Genomic DNA, 24,238 nt, shown 5'->3' with positions numbered 1-24,238 from the left:
GACGTCCACACAGATATGAAGTCATTTTTTTAATATGCAGAATGCTGCTAATGTATCAGGGTTAATATGTGTACCTGGAGCACAAACAACAGTTTTACTGAGTTTTAAGTTGTAGTTTATTTAATCTACGATATGAAGGTTTTACCGTCAGAATCGAAGGGCTCTGTCTGTCTGTGTTTTGACACGTTCAGCACCCCCATTGTGACCGTATATGAACTACCTTATAATCTCAGTTTTTATAGCCTTCAGAAAATACTCTTGACATTTGTCTAAGTTGCAGATTGTCGTGTTTTGTAACTACGTGATACCCACCGATTATTACACTGCATTACAATAGCATTCAGTTTTCCGCCTTCTCGTCACGTGACACCTTCTCTCTTTTTTACTATCTCATTGGCTAACACTGCATACGATGGTGCCCCGTTACTGAATCATCCCCTTTCATATCATTTAATACAACACCACGGGGGGGGGGGGGGGGGGGGGGGGGTGTCATGTGACACCCCAGAGTAGCATTCCGTCTCCACGTCAACTGCCGTTTCTTCTTCGCGTAACAGAGAACCGCAGGAATATGCTGACTATTTTTTAAACATATTAGCACCCACATTAGTGAAGCTAGCGCCATGCCTGTCGGCGCCGCTACAAACGTTACAGGGCACAGTTTATTTATTTATTATTATCATTATTATTATTATTATTATTATTATTATCAGAATTCTGACTTTATTCTCAGAATTCTGAGTTTAAAGTCAGAATTCTGAGAATAAAGTCAGAATTCTGAGTTTAAAGTCAGAATTGTGAGATCAAAGTCAGAATTTTCTATTACCTTTTTTTTTTCTTTCTCTTTGGCCCTAATCCTCTTCCGTATAAATCTTCTGACACACAAGGTATACATTTAAATAAACCACCTTTGTAATTAAGACTAAACTTTATTTATAATAATTATATTTGTAACATTTTTGATGGACCGGACGAAAAAGAAGATGAGGGAAGAAAAGGGAAGGAAATCACTAAAATCTCTAAAAATCACTCAATCTCATTGTACTATATGCACAATGACAATAAAGCAAATCTAATCTAAAGTTCAGTTTTGTTGTCTTATTTTTTTTTGTTTATTTTATTTTATCCATTTTTAAGCTCATCGTGTTTTGAGCAAATAAAAACAAACATTTTATGCTTAACTTTACATTATATTTTAAATTTAGAAGCCAGAAAAAATAAACAAAAATAAAATGGTGCTTTTATTCCTAAAAATAACTTTCCAGAATGACCACTGGTAACTTGACGGAAGGATTTGGCAGTTGTCCTGTGGTGCAAATAAGCCATCTAGTGGCCATTAAAGGCTATTTTCACACAGGCTAAAATCATCCTACATTCCTTTGTTTTCACTTTACAATGTCCTGATGGCGTACTACAGATTATGAATGACAGCTGACATGTCAATTTATCCTTATCACGGCCTCCATCAAGATCAAGATTCATTTATATGTCATTGTCATTAATGAACAATGAAAGTTTGGAGCATCAAACTTTCATTGTTTTGCTTCAATTTAGGCTTTGATATTATAAGCAGATTGTTAATAATATTTAAAATTACTTTTAAAATATTTACTCAAATAGAATATGATTTAAATGCAAAATGCATATATGACGTGGCGTTAAAAGTCACAAATACCATTTAAAAAAAATCACGAAGTTTATTAATTACACAAGAATTAACCCTCATACAGTTTACAAGTCGCTTCATTCGTTTTTTCAGGTTGAAATTCTCGAAACCGCTTTTTTCAAATGTGCAAACATGCAATAATTCTTTCTGTGACTTTTATAAAATTCATCTAAAACATAATTAGATAGATAGATGACTTTATTAATCCCACAATGGGGAAATTTCATTTCTGTGGCAGCAACACGACATTCAGAAATAATCTATATAATATAACATCAATAAAGGACATCACAAATGACATTTATATTAGATAATTAAAAATATTACTAAAATTATTATGAAAAATTATTATCAAAAATGAGATTCTTATTAAATAAAGAAATAAATATTAAATAAATACAGCTGCAAAAGTGTAAAAAACATGCGGTCTGCAAAACATGTAAACTGTAAAAAAAACATTACAAATTTTTTCAAAATACAGAAATAACTAATGAAGTTCACACCAAAAACAAAAACAAACAACTGTTCAGGAACAAAAAACAATTTAAAATTGAAAAACAACAACTACAACAAAAGTAAATGAATCAATGACTAAACAGAAAAAACACCCCTGGGACCGTGGAGTGTCACTTTGACACAGTGTTGTACAGTCTGATGGCTGTGGGGAGGAATGACCTGCGGTAGCGCTCCTTCTTACACTGAGGGTGCAACAGTCGTGTGCTGAAGGAGCTGGTCAGTAAATACACCTTTACAAATTATCTAGCAAAAATACTTAATACTTTTGAGCCTGCATTGGTTCATAATGAAAATAATCCTGGCAAAAGTGTGTATTTTTATCAGTCATTGTCTCAAATTGATTATAAAGTATTCATTTTAAAGTTGGGGATTTATTTTATTTATTAGTTTGATGTGTATTAGTTTTTGACTTCATTAAGTTACCATATCTCTTGTGTTTGGCGGAATTTCTTTTTTCTTTTTTCGCTTTACTCTATAGTTTTTATTTTTTTGTTGTTGGTGAATGTTTTGAAATACACATATATATTTTAACTAATTAAATGGTTTTCGTCATTTATGTCTCTCATCCCCCCGCCAACCCACACACACAACATTTTGGGGTCTTTGACAGAAAAAAAAATATATTTCAAAGAATAATCATTTTTGACGTGGTCCAAACCAAACTTCAATGAAGAGACAGTCAACAGTTTCATTGTATTCGAATGTTACGTTCTATTTATTGTGCTTGTCTTCTGGTAGAAAAAGTTAAGAGAGGGTCTTGGTAAGACAGTAAAGTCAATATCTAGTACAGCAATCTAAACATTTTAATTTTTTTGCTGCTGCATTACTAAATTTGAAATAGATATTAATAATAATAGTTCGTTTTTTGGTGACCAGCATTTCTACAGTGTTTTAAGAAAAGCTAAATAGAAAAATAGATAATATATATATATAATAATATATATATATATATATATATATATAATATATAATAATAATAATTATATATATATATATATATATATATATATATATATATATATATATATATATATATATATATATGTGTGTGTCTGACACGTCTGTGGGGAAATGTCTCCTGTTCTCATATTATTTTGAGAAATTGTGTTTGCCCTCTTACTGTTAACTCAAGGTTGCAATCGGTTTATGGGAAACAGTGACAGCTTTTTGTTTCGGTTATAAACAAATTCAGTGCGCTTCACACACATGCCAGGAAGCATATTTAATTTCCGTAAAGGTGTCAGATGACTTCTAGGTTTTGTAGTCGTTTTTTGTAGTTGAAGGAAGTAAGCTGAAGTTCGAAGGTTGACAGCTAGGGGGCATTATCTTGCGCATGCGTACAAGTATCTTCACTGACTGACAACTGGACTGACCAGATAACGGGCAGACGTACGGCTAAAGTAGGGAAGCAGTAACATTTTAAGCTAAAATTTTGTTATCTGATAAAGTAATGAGGGAGACAATGAAATAGTTAGTTAACCCTGGTTCATATGGAACATACAGAAGTTGCCTCGGTGAAAATGGACAAGGATTTCGACGACATAGACTCAGAAGGCCGGTGGCGAAAACTGTACTCCGTGAGTGTCTGTTAGCATGTGTGTAGCCTGTAGCACAAAGCTAAATGCGTTTTGCGCCGAGAGCGCGCAATTCTTTTTTAGCAAGCTCGCAACTCGTGCCTGCAATTTGATGATATATTTCCTGATTTCGTAAGCCTGTTTTAAAACTCAATTTTGTAGACACTGGTAATTTTCTTTGATCGTCAGAAAACACTAAACTCAGTATGTTAGCTTCTTGAGTTTGTTTGTGTCATACAGCTTTATACAGCTAAATTTAATCTATAAGCTTGTTCTTGTTGATATGGTTAAAGCTCTCACAGTGATCAGTGACTCATACATTTTCCGTTTGAGTCCAGTTATGGGATTTTGCTTTGGGTAATGCAGTGTTTATCACTTTGTTTCTGGTTTTTTCGCGATTCAAACGCTGATTTCCTGCGTACTGAAGACGTTTGTTTTGCGTCGCCGGTCACACACACTGCAGATCAGAACTACATGACTTCACAAACATGTCAATCAAATGCTTAAAAACGAGACACATGAAAAAATAACAGAAAAATAAGCACAAAAAAAGTTTTTGGTGTTTCCCCCCAAAAAACTGTACGCATCAATTTGCATATTGAGCCCCAAGAATTAAACATGTCTTGCTTATTTGCATGGTTACATCACATGACCTCATGTTTAAATAATCTAAATGGGTCTTCTAAAAATTTTTTTAAAAAAGTAGAGATGGTGTCAAATGAAGCTGGGATCAATATAGTGAACTATCAAAACAACAGGTCATAAAACTGATCCTATTGATGTGTCATAACATTAGGAGCTGTTGTTGGTCTTCAGAAAATATGCCACAGATGGACATAAACATAGCAAAGACATTGCTTGAATAAATGGATAAACAATGTTAAAATATTTGAAAAAAAAAGTCTTAGATTAAACAAAGATATTTGTTTAGTTTCTAGAATTTTAAGTATAAACTAATAAATAAATGATCACCACAGATGCATGAAATTAAACACTCTGATAAGCGGCTCTCTCTAAGTGTCTAAAGACCCACTCTGATGAAAACTGTGTTTTTAACATGTTCTTCTGGCATTTTTCTTATGATGGGAGAACATATATAGAGAAAGTTAAGCTTGAAATTGAATTTCTGAGTATTTGTTTTACTCAAATTGTTGTTAAATCAGGAGTAGACAATAAGGCAGTTTGAAAAAGATTGTATTGTAATGTAGAAAATACGTTGGGCAGGCCACAAGCTCCCTGCTCTGCTCCATTCTGATGCATCCGCTTGGAGACACCTAGATCCATGCATGTCTTTGTTTTCCTGGTCTGAGCTGGAATCTGGATCTAGCTGACAGATGGATAGCTCTGGTGTTGCTCGCCAATTTTTGTTGCACTGGGGAGTGTTAGGTTGGGGTTGTGAGGGGCTGTAAGCTAGTGGGAGAGAGGGTAACAAAAGGATGATAGGAAAGGGACAGGCTTACTCCGTGCCATCTGTCCCACCCACAACTCGGACGTAAACTTTTAATGAACTGCTGCTGCGCTGGAGAAACTATGTCCTACAAGACGACGAAAATAATAATCCTAATTAAAAGACCACTGGGATCTCTTTGAAAATGGTTGAAAGATGACCATAGCTTCAGTGTGTTCATGTGAATTTCTGGCATGCTAGTTAGTTGTACTTTGCCTTTAGTATTTTGACTCTGCTGTGTGCACACATACTAACAACCTCAAACTACCATTAAAAAATAATAATAAAGGCTTGGTGCCTAATAGCAAGAAGGCCCCTGGTTCAAGTCCCAGCTGGGGGTCTGGAAACACAACATCAATGGGGGGCCTTTGTGTGTGGAGTATGCATGTTCTCCCCATGCATGCGTGGGTTTTCTCCGGGGACTCCGGCTTCCTCCCACTGTCCAAAAACATGCTTCATGGTGTGAATGTGAGTGTCCCAGGGTGTGCTCTGCCTTCGCCTACGAGTGGCCGGGATGGGCTCCGGCAGCTCTGTGACCCCGAAAGGGTCAAAACGGGTTTAGAAGATGAATGAATAAAGAAAAAAGGGAGGACAAAGATTTACAGTAGTTTGTGTTCTTTTATGTTTGTCCTAATCCACCTTTCTGTCTTCCAGGAAATCCGGAATCAGTCCCACGAGTGCTCGTACAAAGTAGCGAAATATCCGGAGAATCGCAACAGGAACAGATACCGAGACGTCAGTCCATGTGGGTAAACATGTAGAAAAGTCCAAACTGTTTACCGCCAGATGTTTGTGTGAATTTCTAACCGTTCCTATGAACTTGCAACCAATTTGTGCGTCTTGCAGTCGATCACAGCAGAGTCAAGCTAGAGAACACAGAAAATGACTACATTAATGCAAGTCTGGTGGTGATGGAGGAAGCGCAGAGAAGTTACATACTAACTCAGGTGAGCTGAGGTGAACTACTCTGGACAGCTCTGTTGTGTGGGTTTAAAACTGTTGATTGATGTAGTTGATAATCAGACGACACTGTTGATGTAAAAAACAAGTCTGTTATTCTGAGTCTATTTTGGACTCATAAATGAATTCATTAGAGTCGTTAGACACTGCAGGCCTGACTTCCTTTCCTGAGAGTTTATTCTCAGCTCTGGTCATGTGACTTCAGGGTTCCACATGTTTATTGAAGAAACTAAAAAAAGAAAGAAAAAAAAGTCAGATTTTGGTCTTAACATTATATGAAAAGTTATAAGTACAGATTAGAGATGGAATAGTGTAAATCTCACAAAGATTTGTCAATTCTGGGGACTTGTTAAATCTAATTTCCCTTTACTGTCATTTTTTTAAATTCTTTTGCTCAATTTATCAAAACAATTTATGAGGATGTAAATAAAAATGACATATTTACACATTTTTACTATTTTGTATTGTTAATACATGTGAAATAATACATGTTAGGTATTGTCCCCTTTGTGGGACCAATACATTTCTATTCTATTCTATTCTATTCTATTCTATTCTATTCTATTCTACTGTGAATGTGGATTTTACACCAAATTGCTAACAACTTGTGGCTATTATGAAAGATTTTATGGGGATAGGATGCTAGTTTGTTGTCGTTGATTGTTTACTTTCTTTGTCGAAGTGAAATCTGTCGTAGGTCTCAAATTCTCATTTTGGTTACCGGTACACTAATACTAAAGAAAAAAACAAACCACACTGCAATCACAGAAAAAGGAGAACAAAAATCAGAGTTACGGTATGTTGTTTTTTTTTTCATTACCAAAAGCTGTTGCTCACGATGCAAATATGGTTTCAATTCAGTGAGAGTTGCTGTTGTTTGCAGCTTTTTTTATTTATTTTTAAAGAAACAAGGACACTTTTGTGGGAGGTTGTGCACGTAAACGCTCTCAAAGGAGCCACGTGCAATACTCTTAGTTCAGTCACCTATGCTGGAGTTGCGACACAGTTAAACGTGTATTTTAGTTGGTGTTTTTTTTATTAAATGTGGGTTGGAGATGAGTCATGTGGTTTGGTGAAGGTGTTAAAAAGTCCAATAAAAGTGATCAGACATAATTTAATGAATTAAAAATACTTTTTTGGGGGTTTATTCAGGAATATTAGTTTCACAAAATCAATTTAAATAGTTAACTATAGAATATAGAGCAGTTGTTTTAAAAAGTCTTGGAAGATTTCTTTATTTTGCACATCTAACTAATCAAGGGACTCCAGTTCTTGGCCTCATCTGCTGACAGAATCCTTCTTTTTCTGTCTTTTTCTTCTGATTGCATTTTAATTTATCTGCAGGGCCCCCTTAGGAATACCTGTGGCCACTTTTGGCTCATGATCTGGGAACAGAAGACCAAAGCAGTCATCATGCTCAACAGGGTGATAGAGAAAGGATCGGTAAGCATGTAAATATTTCATTATTGAATTCTGTTTTAACCGTCCACGCCACAGACCACATGTCATATGTAGACCGTTTACTCCACAGCTACACATCCGTTGTTGGTTTTTTACCATCATTCAGACAAATCAAACACAACCTACTCTGATCTCTACAAGCGTTCATAGTCAGCTGTTTTTTATCGTTGGGGCAGAAATTCTGTTGAGATGGTAAATATGAGGATGCAAGTTTTGCCAAACAGAAAGAATTCAAATTTTAATTTATGGTGGTCCAGAAGGGTCACAACACCACACAATAACTTAACACACAACACATTAACTCACAACAGAGTAACACATAACACATTAACTCACAACACAACACATTAACTCAAAGCACAACACATTAACTCACAACACATTAAATGACAACACAACACATTACACAACACATTAACTTAACACACAACACATTAACTCACAACACAAAACACTAACTCACAACACAAAACACTAACTCACAACACATCAACTTAACACACAACACATTAAATCACTACACAACACATTAACTTAACACACAACACATTAACTCAACACACAACACATTAACTCAACACACAACACATTAACTCACAACACAACATATTAAGGCTACGTTCACACCGCAGGCTGAAACGACCCAATTCCAATTTTTTTTGCCCTGAGGCGACCTGCATCTGATCTTTTCATGACAGTCTGAACGACACAGATCCAATCTTTTCAAATGCGACCCAGGCCACTTGGGCTACGTTCACACTGCAGGCTGAAACGACCCAATTCCGAATTTTTTGCCCCTAAGCGGCCCAATTCCGATCTTTTCATGACAGTCTGAATGACACAGATCCGATCTTTTCAATTGCGACCCAGGCCCCGTGGATTTGCCGTCCTGATTCCGAATTGTAGCCGTTCTTTTCAATTGCGACCGCCGTCTGACCGGCCAGGCAACTTGATTCCGAACTGTACGTCATCGACACGCAACAAACGTCATCATTTTGCGTTGAAGTAGGCGGGAACGAGAACGTAAACATCAACCATGGTGGACGATGCTGCTGAGACCAGACAGTGGAAGGGAAGCAGGTCACGGATTGGATTAATATTTGGGGTGATCGCTCTTTTCAGGCCAAACTCCAGGGCTCTGATCGCAACTGGGCGGTTTTTGAAAAAATTTCCAGCTAAATGGCAGAGCGTGGTGTTGAACCTTTCCCGCGATAACTTTTTTTTCTTTCTCCCCTTCCCACCGTGCTCAGAAGCGCAGGGGACCCAGGCGATCCTCCTCCTCCTCCCTGTTCTGATCCTTAGATTCTCCAGAACGGGTTAATAAAGAGTCCATAGCATTTATTCTGGGGGAAACCTTCTTTTATTACCGTCATCTTTCCTCCGTAACACACAACATGAATGCGCGCACACACTGCCCCCCCCCCCCCCCCCCTATTCTCTATCGCGGCACCCGCTTGCACACACACACACGCGGGCGCGCGGGCCCAACACATACACATTCCTCTTCCACTACAGTGGGTACAGACGATCCCGACTCCAATGCCTTCTTAAAATGAGAAGATTGTAATTGTGCTGCTCCTTCGTGAAAATAAATTTAATATTACAAAAAGAGCTCCGCTTTTGACAACACTGTTGTTGACATCCATTGTTAACGTTGGCTCCGCAAACAACAAGTGACGTCGTTCACCGTTGAGTATTCTTCTGGCTTCTGCGCATGCGGGTCTCGTTTGGGTCGTGTCACGGTCACACTGGAGATCACAAAAGTTCGGATTTACTTGGAAATGTGAACGGTCTAGCAAACAATTCGGATTTTTTGAAAAAATCCGAATTGAGCATTAAGCCCTGCAGTGTGAACGTAGCCTTGGGTATGTGGTCCTGAATCCGATACGTATCCGATCTTTTCAAATGCGACCTCCGTCTGAACGGCCAGGCCACATGAATCCCACCCGCTACAAACTTCATAATTAAGTAGGCGGGAACGAGAACATAAACATCAACCATGGTGGAAGATGCTGCTGAGACCAGTCAGTGGAAGGGAAGCGAGGTCACCGATTGGATTCATATTTGGGGTGACAGCTCTGTTCAGGCCAAACTCGAGGGCTCTTATCGCAACCGGGCGGTTTTTGAAAACATTTTCAGCAAAATGGCAGAGCGTGGTGTTGAACATTTCCCATTCCCGCAATGACTTTTTTTCCCCTCTCCGACCGTAGTCAGGAGCGCGGGGGACCAAAGGCGGATTCTCCTTCGGGTTCACTTCCCCGTTTGGACCCTTAGATTCTCCAGAGTGGGTTAATAAAAAGTCAATAGCATTTATTCTGGAGGAAGCCTTCTTTTATTACCGTTCTCATTCCTCCTTAACACACAACATGAATGCGTGCCCCCACTGCCCCCCCCATTCTCTACCTCGCTGAACGCACTCTTCTCCTCTCTCTTACACACGCGCGCGGCCCCAGCACATACACATCCCCATTCCACAACAGTGGGTGAGACAATCCTGGCTCCAATACCTTCTTAAAATGAGAAGATTGTAGTTGTGCTGGCTCCTTTGTGCAAATAAATTTAATACTGCAAAAAGAGCTCCGCTGTTGACAACACTGTTGTTGACATCCATTGTTAACGTTAGCTACTTCTGCAAACAACAGTGACGTCGTTCACCGTTGAGTACTCTTCTGCGCATGCGGGTCAATTCTGGGTCGTTTCACGGTCACACAGGAAATCACAAAGATTCGCATTTACAGTAAACCCTTGTTTTTTGTGGGGGCTACATTCCAAAAAGAACCCGTGATAGGTAAAATCCGTGAAGTAGAAACGTTTATTTTATTTTTTTTACAATTATTATACAATTTAATACTCTATTATACATTGAAAAGAAAGAATGAAACCATTCTACAGGCTCAAGCATTTGGTTCACAAATAAAAGTACTTTAGAAACATTTTTTTCGACAAATAACTTCTGTACTGTTCTGTCAAATAATAATTTGAATCATCAATGTGAACAGAAGGCTTCAAATTGCGGAGATTAGCCCCGCCCACCGCGACCCGAGTAATTGGATTAAACGGGAGAAAATTTAAAATGATTATGAAAAAAATCGGAGAAATAGTGACTCAGGTGTATTTCACTGATCTGCAGACTGAGCCGCTGCATCCTGAATCCGCTCTGCAGTGTTTTCTCCTTTTGAAGCCAGCGGTGCAGCTGTGTTTGTTCGGGAGAAGGACATAGTGATAGGCAGTTGTTGTCGCTCTTTTTTATATGGGTTTTTGAGAAACTCGAAATTGCAAGAGTATTTGCACATCCGTAATGTTAATTTGGCAAGCTGTTTAACGTACATGTACAGATTAAACTGCAACGTTATTGACGTAGAGAAGAAGCGGAGTGACTTTTTAGCCAATCAGAATGCAGAACACAATGCAAATCCGTGAAGTAGCGAAACCGTGAAAAGTAAACGGCGTTACAGAAAGGGATCACTGTAATTGGGAAAGTGAACGGCCTTGCAAAAAAATCAGATTTTTTTCAAAAAATCGGAATTGAGCATTTAGCCCTGCAGTGTGAACGTAGCCTAACTTAACACACCACACATTAACTCACAACACAACACATTAACTCACAACACAACACATTAACTCACAACACAACACATTAACTCACAACACAACACATTAACTCACAACACATTAACTCACAACACAACACATTAACTCACAACACAATACATTAACTCACAACACAATACATTAACTCACAACACAATAACTCACAACACAACACATTAACTCACAACACATTAACTCACAACACATTAACTCACAACACAATACATTAACTCACAACACAACACAATAACTCACAACACATTAACTCACAACGGAAGTAAAGCTGCAATGGAAGTGCTTTTATTCTGAAATTTCAACTGGGCTGAGCGGCTAACTACCTAACAGAAAGTAAGGTCACAGTGAGCTGTGGAGGGAGCATGATTTTTCTACAAGAGAAGCTAGCAGTGTTGCCAGATTGGGCGGTTTTGGTTCTAAATTTGCAGGTAAAAATGGCTTTGGGCGGTTTAAGGGTCGGTACGTCGGGTTTTTTCACTCATGCGACCCTTACAGTATTTTTGGGCCATAACTTAAAATCCTTGATTTTTAAAAATAAAAAATCTGCTTTATAATCCTGTGTGCCTTTAGTGTGAATTCTTGTTGACCTTAAATTCTTTTTCTGTGATACACGGCACTTAAAAATCCATCTAAATATTTTTGTACGACTTTGGTAAAGGATGAAACTTGATGGATTGTTGGAGCCTCATGGGAACTGTAGTCAGTGAAGTGATACTAGTGCTTTTACTGTTTGTGAATGAGTTGAATGACTCTTCTGACTGTTTCCCTTGTTGTCTGAAAAAGATGTCTCTTGGACTTTGATAAGCATGATGCTTCAGCTCAGTCCCTTTAAGGTTAATGTTGATTATTGTTTAAAAGTAGTAAAGAAAATGTAATGTAATAAACAAAAACGCTTTTTAATTTGTCTTTAACCAGAGAGCCACAATGGAGGGGTAAAGGAGCCACGTCTGGCTCCAGAGCCTCAGGTTGCAGATCCCCGATTTAGCCAAAATGCTTAGAAATCAGTGTTCTGACGGGTTAAGAATTAATGCGGATCTTTCACAAGATCCAGCATTTTGTGTCATAATTCATGTCATCCTGCACTGTGCAGATGAAACACCCACTCACAGCTTAAGCATCTGGCCTCCCTCTTTCTCAGTAGAGCAGCTGGCTTGGCTCCTGTTTGGGTAATGGGACATGTACACTAACATTTCTTGGAAGTGGAAGACCAAGAGCTCCAAGAGAATGGATTTAATCTTGGGGGTGTTTTCATGTTGATTGATTTGATTTGATTTATTAAATTAATTCAAGCATTGTAGTCAAAGCAATAAAGAATTTACACATATTATCAAACTCATTACAGAAACGATGAAATGCATAGATTAAAAAGACAAAACAAAACATTAAAACAAAACAAAAAAGTCACTTGAATCACATTTGCTTAATTAAATACAGATATCATTAACTAAAGAATAAGTAGAGTTTGAGTTAATGCTTGAAAATGAGTGGGACAAGCGAGCTTTTATAATCCCACCTCTACTGAGTTGATTCATTTGATAGTTTTTGTAATCCAGTTCTGATCAGATAGATTCTTTTCAAGTTACCAGTAATAGACTAGTAATTATTGCAGATCAAGTAAAGAAAATCAATCGATTATTGATTGTAATTTAAACATTTCAGTAATCATGCACATAATAATAATGGACATTACAATGGAATACTCACTGGTTGTAATTAAAAGAACTTTGATTATTTCACCACAATCAAGTTCACACATGGATTTGGACTTATTCAAACACCTGTTGATCCTTAACTCCCCTTATCTTCATATCCTGAAATCAGAGTTTCTTTATACATTTTCTTGAATATTTGAACATTGTTTGAGCTCATTACTGAACCCGTTCCAAAGTTTAGGGCCACACACCGACACACAGAAACTTTTCTTTGTGGTTCTTATCAGTTTGATCTTGAAGTTCCTACATCCCCTCAGTTTGTTCCTCCTTTGTAGCCTCCAAAAAACATCACTATGGTTTTATGGTTCAAAGATAATTTGTTGTGATCCATCCATGATTTTATTTTGTTTAACTCTGTGTTTACCACATTGATAAGTTCCCAATGATTGTCTGTAAAATAGAATATGTTTGTGTCATCAGCAAATAATGAGTTTCATAAGCTTTGAAACATTGAATACATCATTTATAAATACAACGAATAGCAGCGGGCCCAGACTTGATCCTTGTGGGACACCACAACTTTTCTCATTGGTTTCTGATGTAAATTCATCAATCTTGACTAATTGTTTTCTTCCCGTTAGATAGCTTTTGACCCAAGTTAGTGCTAGTCCTCTTATCCCATACACTTCCAGTTTGTCAAATAGGATGTCCTGATTGAGAGTATCAAATGCTTTTTGTAGGTCAATGAAAATTCCAGCTGCATTTGTTTTTGTCCAGAGCGTTTGTGAGGACGGCAGTTTAGCTCAGGTGGTATAACAGGTCGTCCAACAACCGAAGATTTGGCGGCTCGATTCCCGCTCTCCCCATCCAGCTGTTGCCCCCCGGGCGCGGCTAGACTAGAATTTCCCCATTGTGGGATAAATAAAGTATCAATTATGAATTAATCATTATTATTGTTTCCTCCACAGCATCAATGATGGCCAATGAAGTTGATCTGTTTTCTCTAAGACCATTTTGGTTTTCATTTATATTTGCACTAAATCTAAATGTCAACAGTGACCCTGATTTTCAGTAGAGAGTTCTGACCTGCAGACAACTTGACCTCAGCTTGAAGCTACACTGATAACAGCTGCAGAAGGACATGGACCTTAACAAACTAAGTCTGCAGACATTGCAGCAAAAATAACTTATAAACTCTGTTAAAACCAGAAGGATGGCTGTCAATCAAGCAGCAGAAGAAGGAATACCAACCTTGGACAATCGACCGGATAGGGACCTTTTTTTTTCACGTGATTACCTTAGCATTATAAAATTGCTCAATCAATATTAAAGATGGTTAAAGTGATTTGATCTCTAATTATTTCACTTCACTTGCTCCAAAAAAAATAGATTCATGATTCTTTCTAATGAAAAGAATGCTATGAATATTCCAAAAATAGTGTTATGTCTGACTGTTCTAATGTTTTAAAAACTTGATCTGCATATGCTACGAAGAATTTTGGAAAGGTGTTATGTCTATTTTTTCCGACGTAGTGTTGTTTTTAATCATATGATTTTTCTAATGAAAATAATTTGCATATATTTTAGATAACTGATCTAACAATTGCTATGTTGATTTTCCAAAATAGTTATGTCTATTTTTACATAATAGTTAAGTTTGATACGTCTTTGTATGGATGTATGAATGCTGATTGTATCGTTCTCTCTCTTGATAGTGGTCAGCTGGCATCTGCTTGTCATCCGGTGTAAATCTTCATCAGCTTATCGGGATCTTTGGAATCTTTTTTTCCTCTAATGTCTCCTTTCTCCCTCTGACAGGAAAAATGTGCGCCGTACTGGCCCACGGCTGAGGAGAAAGAGATGGCGTTTAAAGACACGTGTTTCTTGGTGACGCTGATATCCGAGGACATCAAGTCTTATTACACCACCAGAATACTGGAGCTGCAGAATCTGAGTGTAAGCAAATGCATCATCCAGGAGAACGTCCTCAGTGCTTCAGGAGGCTGTTGCATCACAAGTGTTTATAGTAATGTCAAAGAGCAGGTTTGCAGGGTTTTTGTGCCTTTATGTGGAGTCTCTTTGTTTCATATTTCAACATTTCACAGTTTTTAAGTATGGAAAGCTTTTAAAAATAAATAAAGTAACAGTTGTAGATTGTTTGTTATGAAAATAGTTTTCGGGTATCGTTCATTTCTAGCAAAAGTATTTTTTTAAAGTAAGAACAGAAATATAAGTCAAAGAAGTTCATTTGTGTTTGTTTAATACTTTATTTTATTACAGACTGGAGAGAAGAGGAAAATCTACCATTTCCATTATACCACATGGCCTGATTTTGGAGTTCCAGAGTCTCCGGCGTCTTTTCTTAATTTCCTCTTTAAAGTGCGGGAGTCGGGAGCACTGGAGGTGGACCACGGGCCGGCCGTGGTCCACTGCAGCGCCGGGATCGGACGCTCTGGGACATTTTCATTAGTTGATACATGCCTGGTCCTCGTAAGTTCTGCCTTTTTCTTACCTTGTCCCTGCACATCATTCAGAAGATTATAATTGAGAAAATATCATAGAGTTATATTATTGTCAGACCTTTGCTATGCGAAAATGGCAATAAACATTGTTAGGAGCCTACTGCAGACAAAGCAAAATCCTGAGAGGTGATGGATACTTCCTTGTACCATGTCCTGTTTTTTCTAGATGGAAAAGAGGAAAGAACCGTTCTCAGTGGATATCAAAAGCATCCTCTTGAATATGAGGGAGTATCGCATGGGTCTGATCCAGACGCCTGATCAGCTTCGTTTCTCCTACATGGCTGTCCTTGAGGGAGCAAAGCTCATTAGGGGGGACGCGTCCATTCAGGTAGCTGTTATTTCTGTCGTTTGCAGACAGTTTGAAGAATGAAAATTGCGTTTTGGTGTTTTTAACAAGTCAGATTTGACATTGATTTGAATTGGGAGCAGAGGGGAAAATATTATAGTATATAGTATTTTCGACGTAGAAAATATGTTGGTCGGGCTACAAAAACATTTCTAATTAGGGTAATAATTTTTCATTGATTACATTTAATGACAATAATTTAATGACTCTTGCAATTTCGTTGTACTGTTTTACCAAGTGTGACTGTACAATGACAATAAAGCTTTATCTTATCTTATCTTATCTTATCTTAATACTCATTGTCCCGGTTTAGAACCAGTGGCGGGAATTATCCAGGGAAGATCAGGAACCAGCTGTGGAGCCTCCAGCTTTAACTCCGACCCAAGCCAGGTCTCCCACAGAGCAATACAACGGAAACCAACGAGGAGGTCAACCAGAGACGGGAGGAGAGTACAGACTGGACTGCAAAGAGCCATCACAATCTCCCTTCAAAGAACAGGAACTGGACGGCAACACAACACAGTCAGTGCCGCCAGTCTCATAAAAGCGCACAGTTGAGATTTTAGTAATCCTGTAGATATAATAACAACCTGCTTGCCAGAATTTTCATGTTTTACACAAATTTTCTTTGCTCAATTCAAAAATATGAGTTTAAGAAAAAGTTCTGTTAAGTCTGAAAAAGGTTAACAGCTTTTACTTCATTCAATGTGGTTTATTTACTAAATGTTACTTTTTATTGCAGTAAACGACGCAGAGAAGACAGTATTTCCAAATCTGGAACCACCAAGACACCCCAAAGCAAGTCCAGGACAAATGACTCAGAGAGGAAGAGGAAAAGGTGAGGTTTGGTTAACGCTCTTCAACACAATCCAAGCATCACTTTCAGGACAGCTCACAAACGGAAGCATCTGGACCTTTAATACATGATCATACAAGCTGCTGATGTGCTGTTCTGTGCTTCATTTAAACAAGTTTTTGTTTTAGAGTGGTAAACACTGCTCATTTCCTGTCAGTCAAATGTTTTTTGCTGCAGAATTAAAACAGAATTAATCACCGATAACTGTTCCTAAAGCTTTTATCAGAAGTGAGGAGCAGAATACTCAGTAGTCAGTGTAGCATCAACTCAGTGTTTAAACACGTTGATGCTGCTTGAATGATAGTGATTTACAGACATGAGCAGGTAAAGTTCAATAAACAGAACTGTCAAACATGCAATGTTGGATGTGTTAATTATGATGGATAGTTTAAATTTCAGACTACCTTCCTGTGATGGTACTGTCTTTGGGTCAAGTCATTGTAAAAGATACTACCTTGTACAAAGAAGTACACCAAACCATAATGTTGATGCTTTAAAACAAACGTGTCACTACAACTAAACGGAACTAAAGTGAGTCATGACCTGCAGCTGGACTGCAAGGACCTTTGCAATTCTTCCTTTATGTGGCTTGGAGCAGAATTTTTTTTCTCCTGCCACCACTGTCATGCACTTAGTACAACCCCCCGCCCCCCCAATCATGACATCACAGAAGGAGAAAACATTCAAAAAGGAAAGAATCAGGCCAAAATCTTTTGTAGGGCTCAAAAAATATTCCAAAATGAAGTAACGAAATCAAAACACATGTAAGTTGTTGGAATCGAGGGAAAATGTTTTCTAATGTTTTGTTCTTTACAAAATGTCACACACAAAGTTCAGTCTACAACCACAATAGAGTTTTTTTTTTTTGTGGATCTTTGACCTCGGAAAAGGCCGCCATCTTGAATTTACCCCCCTTAAAAATTCCCTTAAGTTCCAGCTACAACTTAAAACTCCTCCTAGAGATTTTGATCTGTCTCCTCTAAGCCTCACTGGAAGGCGCCTCTGGGGAAAAATGCCTTAGTGTGGCGAGCTCACAAAAAGGCCTTTCTCTAGTTGCTCACACACTTTTTACTGGAATATTGGGAACATTTCATTCATGAATCTTTTGCTTCAGCTGAGCAAAACAATATGACACATGATACGAACATATAAGGACGGTGGTTGTGGCGAACAGAAACCTCAGTGTCCAAGGAAATCCCCACATTTACTTTTGCTGATTCTTTGCTAAAAAATGACAGATCTCTTTGACATCCCCCAGGCGACCAAAACACAAAACGGTTGTTATGGAGATAAAACCAGCAGAAAAGCTGCCATTCTGAAAAGAAGGGCTTTTTTTTATTAATTTATCACATGCAGCTCTGATCAGGGTTTAGGAAGTTTAAGGACGTGTAAGGCGGGGCAGAAGGGGGCACTGATACAACGGCGCTCGCGACTTTAATTATCAATTCATTTTTTCAATTATCATTTAATCAAACCTGATTCTATTTGGTAATGAAAAAGTGCTTTCCAATATCCAGCCATTTAAATGTTACAAAGGTGTTAATTTCATCAATAAAGTGATGAATCTTTACATGAAATCTAACTGAAAAGCTTTTTGGCCTTGAAAGAGGGAGAGCAGCAGTTGTTCATGTAATGTAACAAACAGAGGATAAACACTACAAACCCACTCAGTGAGTGAATCCAGACCAACTTCTACTTCGTGTGTGTTTTGGGAAGAGGCGGAGCTTGGTTCCTTTGTTTTTTCTTTTGTGCAGCGTCGCCTCCCTAAGTAGCGTCTGTCTGCAGCTCTGTGGACAGACAGTCAGTCAGACAGTCAGTCAGACAGACAGTCAGACAGACGGACAGTCAGTCAAACAGTCAGACAGACAGTCAGTCAGACAGTCAGACAGACGGACAGTCAGTCAGACAGACAGTCAGACAGACGGACAGTCAGTCAGTCAGTCAGACAGTCAGTCAGACAGTTAGTCAGACAGACAGTCAGACAGACGGACAGTCAGTCAAACAGTCAGTCAGACAGACAGTCAGTCAGTCAAACAGTCAGTCAGTCAGTCAGACAGACGGTCAGTCAGACAGACAGACAGTCAGTCAGACAGACGGTCAGTCAGTCAGACAGTCAGTCAGACGGACAGTCAGTCAAACAGTCAGACAGACGGACAGTCAGTCAAACAGTCAGTCAGACAGACAGTCAGACAGACGGACAGTCAGTCAAACAGTCAGACAGACAGTCAGTCAGTCAGACAGTCAGACAGACGGACAGTCAGTCAGACAGACAGTCAGACAGATGGACAGTCAGTCAAACAGTCAGTCAGACAGTCAGTCAGACAGTTAGTCAGACAGACAGTCAGACAGACGGACAGTCAGTCAAACAGTCAGTCAGACAGACAGTCAGTCAGTCAAACAGTCAGTCAGTCAGTCAGACAGACGGTCAGTCAAACAGTCAATCAGACAGACAGTCAGTCAGTCAAACAGTAAGTCAGACAGTCAGACAGTCAGTCAGACAGACAGTCAGACAGACGGACAGTCAGTCAAACAGTCAGTCAGTCAGACAGACAGTCAGTCAGTCAAACAGTCAGTCAGTCAGACAGTCAGTCAGACGGACAGTCAGTCAGACAGACGGACAGTCAGTCAGACAGACGGACAGTCAGACAGACGGACAGTCAGTCAAACAGTTAGACAGTCAGTCAGACAGTCAGTCAGACAGACAGTCAGACCTGCTCCGGCAGCCTTTTCTGAGAAATCTTCTGTTTTATGTTGTTGAAGTTAACCGCTCAAACAAAGCCCACCACTCGTCAAGTGAGGTCTTACTCTACTGTTGTGGTTTTCCTGGACAGTTTGGGATGCATTTGCTGCACATGACGACAGCTGGCCTGTCCAGTGGGGGGAAATGTATATTCACCCCCCTCTGCGGCAGCAACAACACCAACAACAACCAAGAGGAACAGATTTAGAGGAAGATGTTTACCTGCTGCTTTTAAAATCCAACACCTGTTGTACGTGGAGGTGTGTGTGTGTGTGTTTGGCGTCTGCTGTGCCCTTGTCGGTGTTGGGGTTGATTTTTGCTTGGCTCCTGTGGTTTAGAGTTGTGTTATTGCTGGCTGCGCTCGAGCATGAGTGTGTGTGTGAGAGGTGTGAACGTTGTGGTGAAGGATTTTTTCTTTTTCTTTTTAAAGGTCATGAAACTGAAAACAGTTGGGGTTTATGTTGTGCAGCATATATTCAAATTTGGCTGCAACGTGCAAAGGCAAAGAGTGCACAACCAAATTACATTCACAGTCAGTTCCCTCTGCATTTGAAGGAGACATTCTTTGTATTTTGTTGGTAAGTGATTACCTCGGGACAGAAAATCTTTAATTATTCATTTGCCATAAGAAATTGTCCCCAACAGTGCTAATGAAGAGGTCAAATGTGAGTTTTGGTCCGAGTGAAGGCTTCTTTAACTGTTTGTTGCATGGGTCTGTGTTTTCAGTGCAGCTCCAAACTTCCTGTTTTTATCATCTTTGTCATTTTTACTCATAACTTTTGGGTAATTCCTGCATTTGTTGCATTGTGGAGTCTACAAAAAACCTGCTTTTGTTGTGTTTTAGTAAGCAAGAAAATGGAGCTTTGGGAAGCTTTTTTTGTGTGTGTGTGTGGGTGTGTGCCTATGGCTTCACTTTTCAAATGGTTTGTAAATACTGAAAAAGTAAAAGCCTTAAGGTATGCTTTTATTGTTTTATTAAACTCTCAAGCCTGTAACAAAGACAATCTCCTTTGCCATAAAGGAGTGAAAGTCAGTTGTGACTGAACTGGTTTGATTTCCAAGAACCGAGTAATTGTACATTTTGTAAATCTTGTGCGACTCGCACAGGGCTCCAGACTAACTTTTTTCACTAGGAGCGCTGGGGCTCCTAAATGAAAATTTTAGGGGCACAACCAGAAAATTTAGGGGCGCATACCGTAAATCAACATGCTAACCAAATCTACTAATTTCCACTGTATTTCCACAAGGTAAACTGACAGCACCATCGCTGTCATGACAGTACAAATAGTAAAAAAAATACCATACATTCAGATTGGAAAAAAAAGTGCTTAGTAAGAGAAAAGCTCCAAAACTGATTGAAATTTATGTTGGCGACACCAAATAAGTGCAGCCAAGATGCACAATTAGCGTGTTTGAGATCACCCAGGTGGAGGAAACGCTGAGCAGATCACCTGGTGTGTGACGTTTCTTTTTGCTCCAACATCACCTGTCAATCATCACAAAAATATCACGAGAAAGGGGCGGGAGCAGCAAGGCCCCAACCTACGTGAACACAGCTGGAAATTTAGTAATGTTCTGACTGAACCTGTCCAGTCTAAAAGCACAATCATATCTATCCATCTATCCATCTATCCATCTATCTATGATTGGGAGAAACAACAATATACAGCTTTTGTAGATTTTTTCCCCTTTTTCAAAATAAAACATTTCTCAAAATCAAAGATAGTTCAGACTATTAATAAAAGGAGTACAGTGTTGAATATTTCTTCGGCGGACCGGCCTTCTTCCATTCATTTTCTTAATCCGCTATAACCTATGTATGACCTCCCCCAACAACAGGTTCGATGACAGAACCCATTAAACGTCTCTACCTGGTGCGTTCACGGAGCTTCAGAACATAAGACTTCAACAGCCACCCAGCTTAACTTAGTCCGCTATTATATATTCATGAGGGGGAAAAACCCGCCGAACCGACCCTAAAACCGCCCAAACTATGCATACCCGCCCAAAGCCATTTTTACCCGCAAATTTAGAACCAAAACCGCCCAGGACCAACACTGGTCACGTCCCCAAGAGTCATTTACCCCACTGTGATTGGTTGCTTTGTGAGCTCCGCGCACGACAATGAAAAGGTGTACACTAGCCGCAGGTCGGAAGAACGAATCAATAGTTCGCTTTCTCATAGCTCAGACGCACGCACATATCAGGTTGTGATGATATTCCCACAGATGTTTACGCGCGCTCGATTATCTCTAGGCCCCTCCCCCGAGTGTGTGCTCGTGTCTCATGAGTATGTGTGTGAGTGTGTGTGTTTGCGTGCGTGTGCGCTCACGTCTCATTGATCATTTCATTGCTCATTTCATTGATCATTGACGTTCCCCTTCCACGTTTAATGTATAAAAAAAATACGGAGGGTGGGGGAGGCAAATTTACTGGTAGCACATGTGCGACTGGATGTAAAATTCAGTCGCACTCTCAAATTTTGGTCGCAAAATTTTGGTCTGGAGCCCTGTCGCATCATCAAAATGGTTGGAAAAGAACTCCAGCTCCCATTTTTAATATTTGCCATGTTAGGTCGACCTGAACTTAAAACAGAATCAGTCTCTAGAGTCGTGTCTTGTCAGTGATGCAGCGCCCCCTTTGGTCAAAACGGCGTTTGAGTTTCAACCATTGACTGTATGAGAAGTGGACTCAGCGACTCCTCCCCCTGGTGTTCCAAACAGGAAGTACCCGCTGGCTCCAAGAAGCCAAAATCCCATAGACTTCTGTTGAGAAATAAACAGCTGTTACTCATTCTATTGGTCAGAATAACCGTTCCTACTCTGTTACCCTTTTTTAACATGTTCTTGCTAATCCTAATTTTTTTCCACAAGTGCAAGTTTTTCAAGTTATAAACCGACCAATCAGATGCCTCAATAAAAGTATGTGATCTCATGTCGAACATTGGAATTCTGGCATTGGTAGAGGTGTTGACTTCCAACAAGCTCACTCCTGACTGGAGAGAGTGGTTGCCATAGAAACGTTGAATCAGACCGGCTCGGATCGATCACAGCTTACTGACATGGTCTGGTTCCAACATGGCGGCGTGCGTGACTTCATTTGGTCGGAGCTGGAAGTAAACCCACTGTTTTCTATGGATGACGTCACGCTGGCTCGGTCAATTTCTCATACACACTCAATGGCAAAGCAAAAAGAAGCCTCATAATATTTGTTGGATAAGTAAGGGTTAATGGCCGACGAAGTATGCGGTTATTACTTTTTAACGCACGCCGTGGAAGCCTTCGCGTCGGACGGTTGCTTCCGCGAAGTGCATTAAAAAGTAATAAACGCACACTTCGAAGGCCATTAACCCGCTCTTACCATGGTCAGTTACAAAAGCAATACATATTAACCAGGTTTTAGTCCTTAATTCTCGTTTTATTTTCCGATTTGGATCGCTTTTCTCACAAAAAGCGGACTATATGTTACGTGATGCGGCGCATCATTGTTTTAAAGAAGCCGGCGCAGTGATACAAAACTAGCTAGCTGACCGAACTTCTTTTTTCACCGTGCGGTTATCAGGTTTTAATGCATACCCAGCACCCAATCAGAATCGAGTATTCAACCGGACCATGGTATAATATTCTATAATCCTTGACACATGTTTTTGAAACAAACAATGTTGTTTTTTTTAAATACATGTACAGTTGTTTGTGTCTGTTTGCTCCACTGCAGCTAAAAGCCTCAAAGCAGAACTGTTGCTCTACAGAAACGTCTGCTTTGGCTTGATTGCTAAACGTGGCATGAGTGTCTTTGATTGCTCTGCATCTATAGCTGTTGTTGATTCATTTTTATTCTTACACTTCTTCTGCTTTCCTTGCGGTGACAGGGTGAAAACCAGCGACTGCTAACCTCCGCCACCTGCAGCCACACCGCTACAGCTCCGGCAACAAAGCCAACACCGGCAGGGAACTCCAACCCTCTCCTCACCTCTGCATTCTTCTTCCTCTCTACTTCCCTTTTGTTCTCTTTAGCCGTCACGTAGCACAACTCCATTCTTCCTTTTTTATCGGCAGCAGCCCTCCTCCTGACCTTAAGATTTGGGGGATATTTGTCACCGATCCTCACTGGACTGTTTACAGAGAACACTTTGACATTCTTTGAAGACAAACACCAGCGGTTTACCTCCAGACAACTCAACACACCTTTAGTGCTACTTCCTCATCCAAATAAGACTTTTTTTGTTTCCTTCCAGCAGTTTTTCATGCTCCTTTGCTTTTATGAGACTGAAAATATAGGCTATGCATTGCCAATTTGTAATGCTGGTCATACGTGTATTTTTGGAGAAAAAAAAATCTATTTCAAACACATAATAAAAAAAAGGTTCTATTTTTTATTTTTTAAAGAAATTACTTGAAAGTTTTTTAGGTGATGTGGGGTGGTCTGATGACAATCACCGCTTCCTTCCACAAATACCAGTGGCATGACGTGTTTCCACCATGTACATAGTACTCTTTTTATTATTATGAGTAAAGATGTATTTTTTTGCCTGTAAAGACAAAAAAATAAGAGGGAGAGCTAATGTTGAAGAAATGACAGCTGTTGTGAGCTGCTCTCTTTTGGAAATGTCAAGTTTTTTTTCTTTGTGTAATCTTCTAATAAAACTTGTATTTGCTTAATTTACACACATTTTGTAGTTTGTTCCGAGTTGAACTCTACATAGTTATTGAGGGGAATGATCTCTTCTTTGCAGGAAGCAGCTAAAACAAGGCTGGAAGAGAAATCCACAAACCTGCTGGATAACGGAACGAGCATTGTGTCGTAATTCCGGCCTGTGAGGAATCAAATTACTCATAGGTGGGACTGCCAGGAATACAGCATGGCAGCCGGCCAAGCACTTTCAGTTAGGAGGG

General features: G+C 39.3%; 1 protein-coding gene across 2 annotated transcripts; it reads left to right on the top strand.

Annotated features, from left to right (window-relative positions):
* The first annotated feature begins 3,470 nt into the window (after positions 1–3,470).
* On the top strand, positions 3,471–24,008 carry ptpn2b (protein tyrosine phosphatase non-receptor type 2b). 2 transcript variants are annotated; one of them, XM_004073962.5, is made up of 10 exons: positions 3,471–3,759; positions 5,858–5,948; positions 6,050–6,150; positions 7,508–7,606; positions 14,701–14,838; positions 15,163–15,372; positions 15,571–15,732; positions 16,064–16,272; positions 16,493–16,588; positions 23,215–24,008. In XM_004073962.5, exons 1-10 carry the CDS (start codon positions 3,673–3,675, stop codon positions 23,234–23,236), a joined length of 1,215 nt encoding a protein of 404 aa, XP_004074010.1. In that variant the 5' UTR covers positions 3,471–3,672; the 3' UTR covers positions 23,237–24,008. The 2 variants fall into 2 exon arrangements, with proteins under 2 accessions (XP_004074010.1, XP_078811126.1); XM_078955000.1 differs by having other exon boundaries at positions 3,519–3,582.
* Positions 24,009–24,238: the final 230 nt, after the last annotated feature.

This window comes from Oryzias latipes, chromosome 11, assembly GCF_053564925.1.
Source record: "Oryzias latipes strain Hd-rR chromosome 11, Olatipes_Hd-rR_3.1".
NCBI lineage: Eukaryota > Metazoa > Chordata > Actinopteri > Beloniformes > Adrianichthyidae > Oryzias > Oryzias latipes.
This window is presented reverse-complemented; position numbering and strand designations above follow the sequence as displayed.